This window comes from Rhinolophus ferrumequinum, chromosome 8, assembly GCF_004115265.2.
Source record: "Rhinolophus ferrumequinum isolate MPI-CBG mRhiFer1 chromosome 8, mRhiFer1_v1.p, whole genome shotgun sequence".
Lineage (NCBI taxonomy): Eukaryota > Metazoa > Chordata > Mammalia > Chiroptera > Rhinolophidae > Rhinolophus > Rhinolophus ferrumequinum.
Genome location: NC_046291.1, coordinates 58513277 through 58531634, shown reverse-complemented (window position 1 = coordinate 58531634; position 18358 = coordinate 58513277). Strand labels below are relative to the sequence as shown.

Sequence of the window (18358 nt, the reverse complement as noted above, 5' to 3'; positions counted from 1 at the left end):
TGAATGTCAAGGGCTCCTTCTTCTGACGTTAGTAATTTGGAGTACGCTTTAATGGATCAGAAGCAACTGTAGCAGCTCATCCACTAACAACACAGAACGTCTCTGAAACTTTCCTAAGCTTATCTTGGACATTAAAGTGAACTAAAGTGCCGAAAACCTTCAACTGTTTTCTATCGCACAAATCAAAATGTTCTTGCCTGTAAGGCTTCAGGATCTTGTAAACACTAAACCTTATCAATGTGCAGACTATAGGGTGAAGACAGTACAACAGGGCGTGCACAACTAGCAGAAATAAGAGATGGGCAAGGATCAATCCAGGAAGACTCCAAAAGGTCAAAATCTGCCTTCTGGCCTTCTTAGCAGTATCCTTGAAAAACTAAATCAGATCATACTGCCCTCTGACTCAAAGACCTCCAGTCCCTTTTCCTCTGACTCAGTGTAAAAGTCCTTAAGTCCCCTCCATGACCTACGAGACCCGCCAGGAGCCGGCTCTGCAGCAGCTCCGTGAAGTGCTCTCCCATTACACCCCACCTTACTGACTCCACTCCAGACACATCGGCCTCCTGTCTGCTTCCTGAACATAAGCACATTGCCTCATCCGGGCCTTTCCACCTGCTGTTGCCTCTGTCTAGAACAATCTTCCATTTCACTGCAAGGCCTGCTGCTGTCAGCTTCAGGTCTCTACTCAAATGTCTCCGTCTGGGAGGCCTTTACTGGTCCCTCCACTTGAAGTGCATCTCCCCCCACCGCCCCACCCCCACCCTAGGACTCTGTCCCTCTTCCCTGCCTTCTTTTTCTCCCCAGTGCTTATCATCACTTAAGGGACTACACATTTTAGTCACTTATTTATTTTCTCCCCACTAGAATGCAAACTGACAAGGGCAGTGCTTTTTTTCTAATAGGTTTGGTACAAAATAATCAGTAAATATTTACTAAATTGAGGAAGGCAAGAGGGAAAGGCAGGGAGAGTTCCTAGTTTATGTGGAGTCCCTAAAGTGAAAAAAAAACTAAAATACTCAGGATGTATTTCTTAGTGTACACACACAAAGAAGGTAGTCTACAAAAGTGAATGGATAGTATAATTAGATAGTGTGTTAAAATAGAGAAACTAATAAATGTCATCTCAGTGTTGTAAAACTATGGATAATATTGTTTACTTCTTGACATCTTTATTTCTCAGTTATTTACAATGAGCTGAATTATTTTTGTATCAAAAATATTTTTTAAGATAACAGATACCACCCCCTCTCTTTTAGAATTCTTTTCACTGAAAATTCATTATGTCAATCAAAGAAAGGTCAAGAGTATCTCCTGAACAATACACAGAACTGAGTAGCTGGTCACCAAAGTTTTGACAAATAGTTTGTCCACTGGTTCACTGTATCAAGGACACTCACAGAAGATTTACAGATCAAGGTGTTAGTGGTTCATTCTACAGACACGAGCATCTGCAGCTACATACCCTACTTAAGCGGGGAAATCCACTCTAGTTCTTTTCCTTCATTTTAACATGCAAATGAAGAAAGTTACTTAATACCACTGAATAGATATTGCAAGAGTATTTATAACCTACAGACCCACAAAAATTAAATGTACATAAATAAACACATCAGTTTTATATATTATGCTGAGGAAGACCAACAGTGGTTATGCTCCTGTTACATTGTTAAAGAAAGAATTGGAAGCCAGCCGGTAAATCAATTACACATTAGTATTTGGGTAGCATTAGTGTCTGCAATGTTTCTACTGTTTTAAAGATATAATCTGAGTGAAAAAACAAAAAGTACACAAGTAGCTCTAGAACTAAATTTCCTTCTCATAAGCTTTGGTCTAATGCATGGTTGATGAAGCCATGAGACAATATTCTCACACCTTTGATTTTATTTCAGTGGTTTCCAGAAAATACAGTAATGGAGAAATGTATTTCTATTTGATGCCTAAAAGCTTAATTTATTATGGAGCTCAAATTAATTCTCAATGTTCCATTTTAAGCCTCTACATTAAAAGACTTGTGGGTTTTATTCCTTTATAGAATTTGCAGTGGTCTCAGTGAAAACTGCTGCTTGATTTACAGAGTAGATTTTTATTACTGAACTTCGAGCCATTTGTTAAGGATACATTGTAGTGACTATAACAAAAAAAAAAAAAATGTTTAAAAGTCTCCCTAAAAGAAAAATCTAAGAGTATAAAGTACTGTAATTATATATTACACTAATTAAGAGCTATGTTCCGACAAGCACAAGTAAGTGAAACAGTTTGGAGTACGGCAGATATCGATTGAGAGTTAACACCATATTTCTAGGAGATGAATTATCATGAACAGAAGTCAAATTAGTCACAAGTAGCAATGAAGAAAGTATAGGTGGGGCTTTTTCTGCCTTTGGGAGGGTGAGGCAGTAAGTCTCACTGCTCAGAATAGCATACCTTCAGAATTCAGGTTTTCTTGGCAGGTATAGGCTCAGCTGTCAAGATCAGCTGACGGATTGTAGTTCATCAATTATCAACTGGGGGTCAGAGAAGATGGGCTGGGGTTCACATCTTTGTGGAGCCTGTCGAACTACAACATTCTTTTCCACAGGCTTCACTCTGTCTTCTGCCTGAGGTTCTGACATATTCTAGGACAATAGTCTTCAAATTGGAAGCACAGAAACACTTTCTGAAGGGTTCAGGAAATGCAAGTAGTTTTAAATGAGCCCCTTTTCAGAATGTTTTAAAAACAGATCCGCCTAAGAACACACTTTTTGTGCCAATATCACCTTTATGCTATTTCATAAAGCAAAGGCAAACTTCTCATCTGAACTGAACCTCACTTTGGCTATTGCTCTGGGGTGTAAACCGTCTATGCATCAAACAAAGGGAACATTTTATATATTGGTAGTTAGCTTTGCAAGAAAGTGAATAACCCGAAACTAGATATAAAATTCTCAATTCTTCCCAAACAAATAGAAAGAATTAATTCAACTGTCACTGACAAATTACTTAAAATAACTTTAATGATTTATTACTAAAAGTATTTTTGCTGGGTTTTTTTTGGACATATACCATATTTTGCCATATATAATGCACACTTTTTTGCCCAAATCTGTGAGGGAAAAATAAGGGTGCGCATTATACAGGGGCAGACCTAATTGTTTTTAATTCTTTTATTTATGCTTATGAGTTTAAAGTATAACTTTAGAAATCTATAACGATATCCATATGCAAAACAATACCCTGGAATAAGATAATCAGTTTTGTTGAACTTACGATGAACTTGCAACGAGGAAGAGTTCTTGGCCTTCTATGATGCATGAATATCGTAAATGTGTTACCGGTACATAAAATTTCTTACACCTTGTCTCTGTTCTTGTGTTTTGTAATTATTTGTTACATAAAATTTCTTGTACCATAATATGCTAAAAAAATAAATGCTAATATTCCTTTATAATACAAAAACCAAGTACTAAATATAAACAAATAAAAATTTGAATTAAAAAATTAAAATGAAAGATTTTTTTTCCCCTGAAAGTTTGGGCCAAAAACATGGGTGCGCATTATACACAGCAAAACATGGTAATACCAAGGAGTTTATGGCAAGGTAAATAATAGCCCCCAAAAGATATCCACATCTTAAATCCTGGAACCTGCGAATGTTACCTTATATGGGCAACAAAATGGACTTTGCAGATTGAGTTAAGGGTCTTGAAATGAGGAGATTATCCTGGATTATCTGGGTAGGCCCTAAATGCTACTATTCTTATAAGAGAGAGCAGAGGGAGATTTGACACAGACATAAGAGGAGAAGGCAACATGACTATAGAGATAAAGATCTTAGTGATGGCGCCAACAGCCAAGGCATGAGCTGCCACCAGAAGCTGGAAGAGGCAAGGAACAGATTCTCTCCTAGAGCCTCTGGAGGAAATGCATTCCTGAGGACACCTTCGTTTCAGCCCAAGAATCAGTGATACTGATTTTAGACTTCTGGCCTCCAGAATTGTGAGAGAATAAATATTTGGTTGTTTTAAGCCACCCGGTTTGTGATAATTTGTTACCACAGCCACAGGAAACAAATACAGAATTCAAAGAACTGAATGGCATAGTCGTAACTTCTTCCTTTCTCAACTACTTATTATGGGAGCATGTTTTTCAACACTAATATCTGTAAAAATGAGAGAGGAAAGAGAAAATTGCTGCCAATCATGTCTCACTCTAGGAGAAGAATGAAAATTCTTTTATAACTTATTAAAAGATTTGGAAAGAAAAAAACAAAACCCTCAAAAGTTCACAATAGAGAGTTGCATTTCAAATTAAAAATGTTTTTTAAAAGGTTATTCTTTATGTTTATGACTTAAAATGTGAATAAGTTACTTATTTCTTCAAGAAAAATTTAGGGTGTATGCTCCCCTAAAGAGAACCACCGCTGTGGGCACTCCCCATGTCTGCCCTACACTCAGTTCAAAAAATAGTTCAAATAACCGCTTATTGTATTAACTTCTCAGAAAATGTTCATTGTGCTACTAAAGATTATTATGGCATTTATCTTTCCATCAATTTGGACTCTATATTTTGCTCAAAAATTCACATAAATCATTATTTAATAAAACAAAGAGGAGTGGTCAATGTGTAATATTTCTACCCTTATTTCCATTTTGTTCTATTATTTTTGTCTTTTCACCACCAATACCAAAAATAAAAGAATAAAGAAAAGGACTACTCATTCTGTTCTTTTATTTTTCTATATCTGAAGAAACTGTTTGCCATATGATCAAAACTAGAAGGGACAGAAAAGAAATGTGTAACTATGACTCTGTATCCTTACCTAGACCTACGTGAGGCAGGTGCTCAAAAAGGGTCCAGCTGTGGTCATCGACGTAATGGTTCTTCAGGATCAACAGCTGGCAAACATCTCGGGCAGTTATATCACTGGGAACCTCAAAAGCCCTGCTGGTTTCATCTTCACTGTATACTTTAATTACCTGCGTAGACAGAAATAAGAAAACGAACTAAAATACTCAATTAAAAATATCATCGTAGTCAGTCATCAAACTTATTGGTTGAGCTGATTACAAATTCCTTACACAGTTTCCTGTACATCTAATTTGTTTATAATTAAGTGACTGTTACTCTTCCCAAGACTTGTTTACAACGTGTCAAAGTCACTTTGTCCAACAACTTCCACTGTCTTCTCTTCAGTGTCTAAACAAGTGGCCAATGACCATTTAATGTCCTTTCCCTACCACTCTGGCCCATTAAAAAGCTATGTTATCTCTTTTCAGTATTTAAAATTTTCCTTACTATTTTAAATCCCATAAGTAATCCAAGAAACATGGGTTATTTATTCCTAGATATACTCAAGTAGTAAAAGCAATAAATAGCATCCGATTTTTTTAAAAGATTTCTCTATTTCAAGTATGGCAGTTTTGCCAAAGACTTGCGAGATGTTCACCAAATCTTTTTTCTTTTCTCCCTTGCTATTAATTGTGTCCGTGGGATTCCATTTTAGTCAATGGGATGGAAGGACATTCAATGTGGCACTTCCAGGCCTAGCCCATAAAAATCTCCCACATATTGTCCCCCATTCTCTTGGGCCCCCCTCTCACTGAATGGAAATGAGTACAAGAACCTACCGGAGAGGAAAGCCACGAAACAAAAGGAGCCTTTGTCCCTGAACAACCACAGGAAAGATGCCCAACTAGGAACCCCCATATGATACTTTGACATGAACAAGAAACACATTTTTATTACGTTAACTCACTGTGAGTTTGTACCTATCTATTAGAGCAGTTATGTTACCCTAATTTATACACAATTAGAGTTTTGCATACAATACTCTCCTTAACATTTACCAAGCTGTGTTTGCTGCTAGAATTTCCACTATTAATTACGTTTCATTATATATTGCCATGACAATAGCACAGTAAGATCAACACATACACCCAAAAGTGAGAAATGGTAAGACAATTCAACATAAAACATCTGTTACAAAAACATGACATTTGAACATCTTTAGTAATTCAAACAAATGCAAATTAAAATGATGTATCAATTCTGTCCTATCCATTTTTTAATTATACTTAATGACAGTGCAATAACAGTTGCTCTCTTACAACGAAGGTAGTGATATAAATTGGAGAACTATTTTGTACACCTATTGGAAAGTATTTATCAAAACTATCAAAAGTTTCTTTACTTTGGCCCAGTAATTCTACTTAAGCAAACTATCTTAATAAGTCTGTCCTAAATGTGGAAAATGGCGTTAGGCATAGACCTGTCCAGCAAAGCATTGTTTATAATTCTATCATTCTAAAGACTCGACAAGGAAAGAATGGTAAACTACAGTACTTTCACAGAATGGAATATTAGATGGTCCTTACAAATGTTCTTCAAGGGAATGGTATAAGAACTTTCAAAAATTCTTCAGTAAAATAAAATCAGGGCAGAAAAGTATATGTTATGTGGTACAGTGCAAACTTACTCATTGAATTTGGCTACCAGGCACTTACCCCTCTTCTAAGAGTATTCTGATTGCCTTTTAGAGCACCACCCCTCCCCTCACCATCAATTTTTATGATTCTGGCTGCTCCACCTTCAGCTAGAGATGGTGTGCTAAAGCTGCTGGAACAAGCTTGTAAGGACTGATTGTTAAAATTTAGAAACTTTGCAAGCCAGGCATCTTGAAATCTGCCATGGTGGGAGAGTACATATACCAAAGACACTGACAAATGCTACAAAAGTGGCCTTAAAAAAAATGTTTTTTTAAGCCAGTTTTCCAGTGTACGACTGACTCGGCTCCCGATAAAACATGTGATCCAGACTGATGTATCAACACCTAGAATCCCCCTGGCAACAATGATTCCTTCAGAGATGGGTATATTACCTGATCAGAGCCAGTCAGAACCAATCTGGTATTGGTCCACATAACCATAGGGTGAGCTCTCTTTTCTATTGGGCAGATGTAGGGTAAAGCTGCTACAATTCATAAAGACAAAGACTGTGGGAAAAGGGGGCCCAGATGGAGTTAGCCTTGCCAAGAGATGAAGAGAGTTCTGAGACTATCACTGAGCCCCTGGATCAAGGAGCATTTGAATTCTTTGTGTTTTTATCATCTGTGTGCTGAGGCCATGAGCGTGTAGAGGGAACACCCACCTACTTATCTCCCTTGTTCTAGCCATGGACTCCTCCAACTCATTCTCCACACCGACAGCAGAATAGACTTTCTAATAGTCAATCCAATCAGGTCACTCTGTTATTAAAACTCTTCATTAGCTCCTCATTGTCCTAATTCAAGCAGCTCATTGCGTTTATTAAGACCCCAAGTAAGGTATAGGTCATTTGCTAAGTGTTTCAATATAAAGCCATCACAGACAGAGATGGTTGTTACCTTCAGAGATCAAGTCTAGCAGGTAAGTAGTATTAAAAACAATAAAAGTACAGCAAGTCACTAAATTTTAAAATGGGGGTTAGGAGAGGCTCAAAAGACATCTGGGAAAAAGCAATATTTAAGCCAAGACTTAAAGGAGGAGTGGGTAGGAGTTAGACAAGGAGAACGTAAGAGCATTTCAGGCTAAGGGAACAGAAGCTGTGCAAAGTCCCTGGGACTTGAAGGAGGAATCGGGCAGGTTATAAGGATTAAGAGGAGTCAGGGATGGCAGGAACAGCAAAGAGGGAGCATAGTCCTAAGGAAACTGAGTGGTAAGCATGCCGGTAACGACAGGGATGGAAGAACCTAAATCAGAATTGACTTCAGAATCATCAAGCTTACAAGTGCTAAACAAACGCATGGACATGAATACATCTGACAAGGGAGAAAACAAAGAACAATGACAAAAAAGAGAATCTAGGGCTGAACCCAAAGAAATTCCAATATTTAACAGTGAGCTCGAGGCAAGAAAGCCTAAAAGATAAAGTGAGGTAGGAAGGGAACCAGGGGAGTGGGACCTCATGGGATAAAGTCCAAACTGCTCAGAATGCACACTCCCCAGCATCCTAGCCTATGGAAGAGATCATTCTGTGATCCTAGCCAAAAATGACAAACACTTGCAACCCATTTTTTCTTAGTTGCACGTGAGGTATCCTTTACTTGGAATCATGCCCCAACCACCAACAATATGCTTTCTTTGGCAAATTCCTACTTATCATTTGGCCCCAGTTTCCATGGCACTTCTTCCAGAAAGTCTTCCCTGACTGCCCATGGCTTTGTAACATGCCCCTCTTATGTGCTCTTATTTTGTATTTCATGTCTTCCTCCTCATGCAGTACTAGTTCCTCCTGTACTAGTAAGCTCCTATAAGAAAAACCTGTTTGTTCACCAGTTGTCATCAAATCCTAGGGACCTAGCCCAAGGCAGTGCATGCCTTAATAAAGATCTTTGGAATGAATGAACTTTGTAACCTTGCAAAGCCCACCAAAGTGTTTTGCACAAAGTAGGTACTCAAAGCATATTTGTAAATTTCAATTTAAAAATATTTGGGTACAAATTATATGACTAATTTAATTTTTACACTGAGGAAATTAAAATTCTTCTCAATGAGCAACAGATACACTTTTTCTTCGTATAAGTAATCCTAGGTGAGCAGTGACTCAATGTTGCTGCCAGTGGGCAGTTCTGAGTTTTTCAGGTCATTGAGGCAGCCATAAAGTTATTTGAAAAAGGTCATAAAAATATACTGTCAAAATCAGAGGTGACTGAGTTTTTATTTCAGTTCATTTATTTTGTGGTTAATACATGTGGTTCACTGAGACTCCGAGAGCTGTTGGCAATCTCAGTGACGCCCATGACTGCATTTGAGTAGGCGACTGTTGTTAAGTGTGCCCCTTCATTATTTGTGTCTGTACCAGACAACTGGCGGGGCGCCAAAGGATGCTGTCCACTGCACATCCGTGTGGTTAATGACTGAATCAAGCAAGCACTGGTGGGTGCTTCTACCAAAAGCCGCGTGAAGACGACCATGCCTGAAAGGACGAGAAGAGCCAACCCTGGGGCTGCTCCACCATGTGAGACGAGGAGGACCCACTATGTCAGGGCCCTCCGAGAAGGGCTGCACAAGAAATGGGGCAATTGGGAATGGCCTGCTGGCTGCTGAATAGGCTCCTTGCACTTTCTGACTACCCCTGATTTCTGAGAGCAAACTCCTATCAGCTGGGGCGACAGAAGCATGCCTCTTATTTGTCATGCTCCAGCTTTTCTATCAGAGGGGCTAAGAAAGTGAAAAGCTGGAGACATTCTGAAGCTTAGGCCAAATTCAAGGAGAGGACAAGAACAGAGCAAGAGGTAAAGTTGGGGAAAATGAAAAAAAGAAAGCTAACCAATCAGGAAAGCCATTATTTTCTTCAAACTGTTGCTGCAAATTTGAAAGAAACAAGTTGTCAAGAAGCAAGACACGTAAATTTAGAAGGGCTAGGCCGACTTAGAATCCTGGAATAGGTACATGCACTAATTTTTTATATAAGTAACACCTGCTAAGAGAAAAACTTAACACTTCTTTTGGAGCTCCATTTCAATTTTTTTTTTTAAATCCTATTTAATGCTGATATTTGTCCAAAATACACATTTATCTATGAATGATAAATTTATATTTTGGTTGACATTCCATGGCAGTAAATCCTGGTCATTTCTTAGATCAATTCAGTAATTATAAAAAATCTTTACACTAACCAATGGGATGCCTTTGTTAAAAGTCTAATTTTATTTCCATTTATTGCTCCTTAAAATTTAAGAAAAGGGGAATGTTAATCTAAGACTTAACTCTTTAGGAGAGTTGACTATGCTTCTTGCCAAAAGTATGACTATATTAAAACTTCCTATTTAAGAAAAGAAGTCTTCAGAAAAGATACATGACTAGTATTGATTAAAACTAAGTTAAAAACTTTTGTGATCATGTAAAAACCAAATCGCAGAACTGTTCTTAAGAATCATTAGAGCAAAATACTGGTATCCTGTTTCCTCCATATCCTGAGAGGTGAAAAAGAGATTTGAAGATCATACATGTATTATCATGTTATCTAATAAAGGGATATTATATATCTCCAGGTCAGTGGCCAAATTCACAGATTACTTTATAAAGTAAAAAACAGGGTAAGAAGAATATTACCCATATCAATTTATCTAGAAGATCATTTGAAACTGTACACCAGCAGGAAGAAATCCTGCCTGGACCCTAAAGAAGACTAGGAACTATATTTGTTTCAGCAGTGAACAAATACTTGCCTAGTAAGAGAGAAACGCACTGATACAGTTGGTCTGTAACATCCCCACCAGCATAAACAGAGAGAGCACCCAAGAACAGCCAACAGGGTACACACAGGCTATGTTCAGGAAGCCCTTCGTGTGGCTGAAATTCTGACACTCAGAACAACCTTGGCCTAGGGAGAGGTTTACAGCTTCAAACACTGCTCTGGGAGCACATGGCATAAGCAACAAAAACGTACTGTACAGACACAGCAGCCCCTGCAGGGGGTCCACTGGGATGTAGGTGGAACCGATTTGTTTTGGCTGGCATCCTTATCAAGGCAGTCTCTACACTTTATACCTCAACTCCCCTAGCCTGCCCTCCATAAAAAGGAAGGGAAGGCAAGAGATTAATTAACAAAACCCATTTTTAAAACAGTAGACACAACAATGTTCAAATAAAGGGACAGCACGAAATGGTTAACTTTTCAGAAAAAGGCTTGAGGTCTCTAAACCTTGAGACTAAAAGAGACAAAATATTTAAAATATAAGGCCATTTCTGGAAAAAGAAACATAGAGATCAAGTTTGAAAGTTGATTCAATATGTATCACTTTGCCCCCATAGCACACCAAGTATTTATCTCTACAATCACCGGCAATTCTGATTTTCAGAGCAGAATATATGGAAAGCCTTAAGCAAGCACTGAGCGAGGGCTAAACAGCCAGCCTTTCTCCTCTGGCCTGTGGACCCCAGGAATGTGATGGCCAGAGAGAGTCAGGTCCTTTTCCAACCTGGTTCACACTAGGATATTCGAAATAAACTCAGGTTGTCATTTGGTCATTTGGCAATGACACTGAGCAGAAAGGGCCATTGGACCCCATATTCAGCAATTAGATACTGACTGGAGAGCTTTCCCCCATGTATTCTGTTTCTCCAGAGGGGGAAGGAGAGAAGAGGGATAATCATTCAGCAGGGAGAGAGAGAGAGGAAGAGAGAGAAGGGGAATGTGGGGGAGGGGGAAGAAAAAGACTGTTGGGGTGTGCTTATCTTCTGTGTCAAAGTTTCCATTTTAGGAACACAAATTTAATTTTTAAATTAACTCCATTTAAATACCACATTTAATTCTCATTAATTTTTAATTTAAAATAATTTATAAACACCACATTTAAATACCAAGATCTTGTGATGAAAAGTATATAGCTTTTAAACAGAAAAAAAATTTTCATTTATTATATCTATTAAATATATGTGTTGTTTATATATAATTAATAGAAAATAAGAACTAATCAGAAACAGTCTCAGAGATACAGAGAAAAACACTGAGGGTTGCTAGATGGGAGGGGGGTGGATATGAGGGAGAAGGTGAGGGGATTCGAAAGCACAAATTGGTACCCACAATACTGCCACGGGGATGCAAAAGACAGTTTAGGGAATATAATCAATAATGTTGTAAAGATTATGTAGGGTGTCAGATGGGCACTTGTCTTTTTAGGGAGACCACTTCATGGACAGGGTAGATGCCTGACCACTGCAGTGCACACTGGAAGCTAAAGCTGAATGATACTGAATGTCAACTACAATTTAGTATATATACATGGTCACAGGATGTGGAGCACAGCATAGGGAATAGAGTCAATGGAATTGTAATATCTATATCGATGTCATCAGGGTAGTAGGTTGGGGGAGGAGGGTTATCACTTTGTGAGGGGTGTAAATGTCTAACTATTACGTACACTGTTTTGTACACCTGAAATAATAAATAAATAAATAAATAAATAAATAAATAAATAAATAAATAAATAAAAATAAGGAACAAAGCCCATAGAGATTCGCTCTCAACTACCGTGTTTTCCTGAAAATAAGATGTAGCTGGACAATCAGCTCTAACGCATCTTTTGGAGCAAAAATTAATATAAGGCCCAGTCTTATTTTAATATAAGACCAAGTCTTTAACATAATATAATAAAATACTGGGTCTTATACAATATAATAATAAGACCGAGTCTTATATTAATTTTTGCTCCAAAAGATACATTAGACCTGATTGTCCAGTACATCTTATTTTCGGGGAAACACGATAAGTCCCAGAGGAAAACTTAATTCTACAGTTCTTCATAGTTTACCATCCAAGCACAGTAGGATTTAAAGCCATCTTTTAATGTTTCTAATATTTTTAACAGATAGGCAACGTACTTAAGACATGTGAAATATTTTTATATCGAGGTCAGAGTAGCCCTGGACTTTTACATTCTTCTAAATAAGGAACACAGTGTCCTACGATAAGCGGAGACATTCTTAGATATTTTGAATTAAGCAACTTAATGTGTTCCCTTGAAGGGAATGGAAAATAATATATTCATTATTACTTATTCTAAATCTCTAACAAAATGTTGTATTTTAAAAACAAAGGCTGTTCCAAAAGACTCTAACAGCTCAAGAAAAGCTGTTGCTTCTTTATTGCTTCTTTATTACCATCCTGTATCATTTTGCTAGCTGTCAAATACTTATTTAAGAGCAAAATAGTACATAGTTTAGAGAAATCAGTTAGCAGGGAGTCAAATTCTCTTTTGAGATATTCAACAACACATTTGATTTGAGCATGACAATACATACTTGATTAGTTATAAGATATTAACTCAATATAGATATTGAGTCACCAGTATCAGAATTACAGGAATTGATTGACACAAAGAGGTCCATTCCATATACTTACATCCCCTTTTCAACTTTACTCCCCATAATCCCTTCCTTATTCTCTAACTCCAACCATATATTTTTTTCCCTCAGTTTCCTGAGATAGCTTTATCCTTTCCTGACAGACACAGGACTTTGCACATACTGTTCCTGCTGCCTCAGACAGTGTCTCTCCACCTTCTACTTCTCATCCCTCAGACATACCACTAAGGAAGCGTTCATTGACTCTCCCAGTGTAGGTCCAGGCTCTCTGTTCCATGCACGTGAATGTTCAGCTTTGTAATTACTATGCATGGGCCTCCACTACTCAAAACGCTGCATGACAGCAGGGATGACATCAACGTTTGCTTCCCATCATAACCCCAGCAGTTAGCACAGGGCCTGGCACATAGTGACTAAATATCCATCAAAAATATTTTTAGTGATGAAGGAAACCATCACGCGTAGCTGGTAGGAGGCAATGTTAGGGATTCCAAAACAGTAGCTCTGAAACCTCACAGGGTTTGAAAATCTCTAGGGGAGAAGAGACACACATGAACCAAAGAGAAAACATAGGCAAGGTTTCCTGAAATTTGTGAACTGAACAAAGGTGGATTAGGAGACCTCTATGGCACGTTCCAAGTCTGGGATTCTGTGAGAATTAAAAAAAAGGTAGGAAGACACCTGTGTGGGACAACCATTATGAGCAAAGACACGAAGGACTGACAGTAAAAAATATGCACAGAACAGTACATATGTACAGAAAGCACTTTGCCACGCTCAGAGGGACTAAGTTATGAGGACCAGGTGAGGAATCACAGGTACCTGTGAAAGGTATCTGCATCCAGAACTGCTGAACACTGGTTTCCATAAATACAACTAGAGAGGGGGCCACTACAATAGGGGATCGTTTTTAAGATATACAAGTGACAGGGTACCTTCTTCAATGGTCGAAGATACAGCATTACGCTTTAAATGACTGTTTTACAAGAATATGATTACAAAGAGGTAAGAGAATAAGGATAAATGGCCACATGGTGACTTAATCATTTAGGAACAGGTTCAGCTACAAGTAACAGAAAAGCTACCCTACACTGACTTATTAACCAAATTGAGGTTTATTTATTTTTTTCTCCCATTTGAAACCAGAAGCAGACAGCTCGGGGTTTGGTGAGGCAGTTCCATCAGGCCACCACGGACCCAGGCTCTTTCTGTTGGTCCACAACCCTGAAGGTCACAAGATGGGTCACCCCCACACCACTTCTGTAAAAACTCTGAATGGTACACATTTGCATGTTGTTATATTTCAACGGGAAAATTACAGGGCATGCCTGGATAGAGACGAACCAATTCAGAGTTAAAGGACCTGTGTTACTGGGTATCCATACAGGTCTTCCATAAGTTCTGGATATAAACTCAAATGCAAGGGTAAAGTTTTATGATGTATTAATTTGTTTCCCAGCCAGCATCAGGCCAGGCCAAAGAGGCCCAGTACGGCCTCACTACTGGAAGTGCCCCAAACTTGGCAGCGCAGGGGTTTAGCACTGCCACACCTGGCAGCTGGGATCAGTGACACTGCCGAATCATGCCCCGTCTAGGCTTCCAACCAAGAGAAGAAAGACAGTCTGCAGGCAAAGAGGACCCACAAAGTCTCCTTAAAGTCCTTCTCCTTTATCCCTTACTCAGATCTTCCCCTTTCTGTTCTTGCCTCAGGCCAAGAGCCTTGCAGACTGCTCCTTCCAAGGGCTTCTTTTCTCCCTTGAGGGTAGAAAGACGCTCACTCAAGTGGGGGTGCAATTTTACAAAGAGAGAAATTGGAAGCCCTTTCAGTTTGCTGTTATGTGGTAGAAAAATATGGCAAAAGAAACAGCTCCAATTTCATTATAAAAGAAGGTAAACATTGAAAATGAAATTGTAAAATATCCTAAACCATGGATGCACATATACACTCACATATACATAAGTATATATACATGTTATCCTAGGACCTCAATCCAGTATGAATACTAAAGAGGGTCAAATCACAAATCCCACAGTTTCCAATGACTTCATCAAAGGAGTGTTCTCTGAAGCCTCAGTGTTTTTAAAACTTATGCAATTCCTGTGAAGATGCCAGTGCTGATTAATTCATCTTTGAAGTGAAAAAACCTTCACAAGTGCTAATGCTTATTCATATTTAAAGCAAAAAAAAAAAAAAAAAAAAAGCCACTGGTCATGCTTATGTTGGACAAAGTGTCATTCCAGTATCTCATTTCAGTTTTTAAGCAATCATTTATTCCCAAAATAACCATCAGACATGTCTAAGCAAAAAAGTTAAAAATTGTTTCACAGTGAGAAAGGACAAGTTGGGGGAAGGGGAAGGAAGAAGTGATTAAAAGAGAAAAGAGGAAAACATGAGGAGAGGAAAGAACATTTATTAGAGCCCAGGACATATCAGACTTTATCACAATTCTTGAGCTGGCTGGCTCAGCTAAAGCACTTTTAGAACTACCTTATTTCACTGATTTTTAAAAGCACACTTTTTCACACTTAACTTCACTGAAATTTGGGTGTAATTTACCATCAACGGTATGTCACAGTTTAATTGGAAACATATAAAATAATTATGCTTCTTGCAATTTAAGGTGCCACAGAAGCCATAAATATGCTATGTTCAGTCTTTCTGAAATATGTGGGGGCATTATTTGACAAACTTATAACAGCATACAAAATATCACTTTCTAGACCTAAGACAACACTAGGAACAAATAATTTATATCCATTTTTGTAATTTTACCTTTGCTTCATTTTTCTAAATATTAATTGAGTTCAGTATAAAATATATATAAAGCATATTCCTTTAAAAGAAATGAAATCAATACTGTTAGAATCATAAAATACTAACAGTTAGAAGGGTTTTGGAGAACATCCACTAAAATTCTCCGATTTTACAAAAGAAGAAGCCAAGGCTGGAAAGGCTGTGACTTGCCCAGGATCTCCAGCTGGTCACTGGCAGAGCCAGCCATGGAAGCCTGTCTCCACTGGGTTCCTACCTGATCCTGCCCTTTCTACTCTGCTCATCTGACTTTCATCCTACTTTAAGCTGCTGCTTCTATACACCATCTTGGATAAAACTGTTAGACAACTAAACACTAGAACATAAAAATGCATATATGTCCCAAAGCACCTCATTTTTTGAATGTCAAAAAGGGTTTTTTTCTTTGTATTTCACTTTTCTCAGCATAACGTGACAGAAAAATTGCATACATGAAATAGCCAGCAGAGGGAGTCTCTATTTTTCAGTGGATGCAAATAGAGAAAGTAAAATATGGTTTGAAAATTACAACTTTAACAGTTAACCCTACGGAGGTCCTGCTGAATATAATTACAAGCTTTTAACAAAGTTTAAATCTATTCCTAAATATTCTTAACTTTTTGAAACTTCAATAAGAGGAATATTGACATATACTGTGTGTGTGTGTATATATATATATATATATATATCAGGAACACACACACACACACACACACACACACACACACACTCACTCACCTCAGCAGGAATCTGAAGCTGGAGGTTCTCCCTGGCATTTAGAATGGTGACGTCAAAATCTTTCTTCAAATCTTGATAGAACCATCCAAACTAATTTGACTTCTGAAACTATGAAATGATATTCCTGATATCTTCACAAACACAACCGAATGTATATGTCCAAATATGCATGTCCAATTAGGAAGCTATAATCACTTTCTGAAGTGCTGTTCTTGCCAAAATGATTTTTTAATTTCTCTTTTGGAACTGTCTTAAGAGCAATCATTTTTAATATCCTACAGGGGTAGAAAATCATTATCCTTTCAGAGGGTTTAATATCTGAAATTACCAAAGATCTTGCTTCTCTTTTCTGCCAAAGAGAGATTCGTATTTTCTAGATTTGGCTTAGGGCGCTGGAGCACAGCCATGAAAGCCAGCTCTAAGACTGCCCCAAGTAAGAGTCTGAGACTGTTAAATCAGCCGGCTATTTTTAATCTGTCTTTCTTGCCAAACGTGAACCAGGCACTGTAGTTTACAGCATAATATGGGGCCCAGTTCCTGTTCTCATGGGGGTTCATCCAGGTGCTCATGGCTGTGATGGGCCCCGGAGTCCGCTCTGTGAACCAATCCCAGACCATTGGCTTATCAGTTATGAGCCTCAGATTCCTCATACTATAAAATGGACCACATGCTGACAAACTGATGGCACTCAATTAATGTTAGAGATTATTATAATAGTTTGAAAGTCAATAAGGCATATGAGTAAGACCCAAGAGACTCCTACAGTCCCACTGCGCTCTAAGTACTTCTAACACAGTTTAGTCACGATGTCTTTGAGATTGAGTGAACAAGGGAAAAATAACAAGGAGAGCAAAAGGCAGATTGGCAGAAAGGTTCAAGATCGTCCAATGAGTAGATTACAGGTGAGAGGAGAGCACTGCAGCTGTGCCGTGGTGACAGCTCAGTGGCTGGCATACATGTGCCCATGCGATTGTGAGAAGCAGCTTCCTGTGCTGGCAGAGCAGGCCTGGAGCTCAGTCCTGCCTCCATCATTTATTAGCAGTGTGTCTTGGATAAGATACTTAACTTCTCCACACCCCACTTTCCTCATCCAAAACTGGGTTTATCCACCAACTGTGCATGGTTCTTATGAGGATTAATGAGAATTTGTAATCAGGGCTGAACACATTATAGCTGTTTTTATTTTTATTGGTGTGTGGGGAGGGCAGTGAGTACACCAAACTGTCCATAGCAGCAAGATGGAGTTTGTTTGTTTTTTCAACTGTGTTTACTGAACTGACAGTAATTATACATCAACTCTGTACCTTTCCCTGTGCTGAGCACTGAGCCCAGTGATGATCAAAAGTGACACAGCCCCTGCCACCATATAACTATATAGCATCATCTTTGTCTAATGAAATAATGTCTAAACACTAGACACAATTTTACCTCTTTCAAATATATGACCCAGGAGTCCCTGCCGGATACACTGCCGGATACTCCTTAGGATAATAAAAGGAGAAATAATCTAACCCCCTATTATCACCTAGCACCACTTACCAGCATATAATAGTTAGATTTAAATTCAAATTAGAATCCACCTAAAGTTACAGAAAGGGAGCAAATGGAACAAGGATTTGAAAGGCATATTATCTTTCTCTCCCTGGCTGCATTATATCAAGGACAACTACTTTTGTTTGATTCATTTGCTACATGGACATTTTTATATAACCACCTTAATAGAACAGGGAACAAAATATTTAAATTCATAGTAATCGGGAGATTTTAAACTGTGGAACTAGCAAAACATGCCATTTTACAGATGAGTGGGGAAAAAGGAATTCACGTTTGTTGAGCTTCTACTATATGGCAAGTACTGCTAAATATTTATCCAGTTTAATCCTCACAACTGTTCTGTAGGGAAGCCTCATTATCCCCAAGACAGAAAAACGGATTCTCACAAAGGTTTAAAAGAAGACTGGTCAGTGACAGAGCTGAGCTTAAACTCAGGACTTCCTGGCTCCAA

General features: G+C 38.3%; 1 protein-coding gene across 3 annotated transcripts in view; it reads right to left on the bottom strand.

The window, feature by feature from the left end:
• Window positions 1-18358, bottom strand: part of GRB14 (growth factor receptor bound protein 14) — a 115449-nt gene that overhangs the window by 37676 nt on the left and 59415 nt on the right. For all 3 annotated transcript variants that reach the window (XM_033112858.1, XM_033112859.1, XM_033112860.1), the window contains one exon: window positions 4799-4955. In XM_033112858.1, the coding sequence (XP_032968749.1) occupies window positions 4799-4955 (157 nt within the window). The remainder of the gene's footprint in view (window positions 1-4798; window positions 4956-18358) is intronic.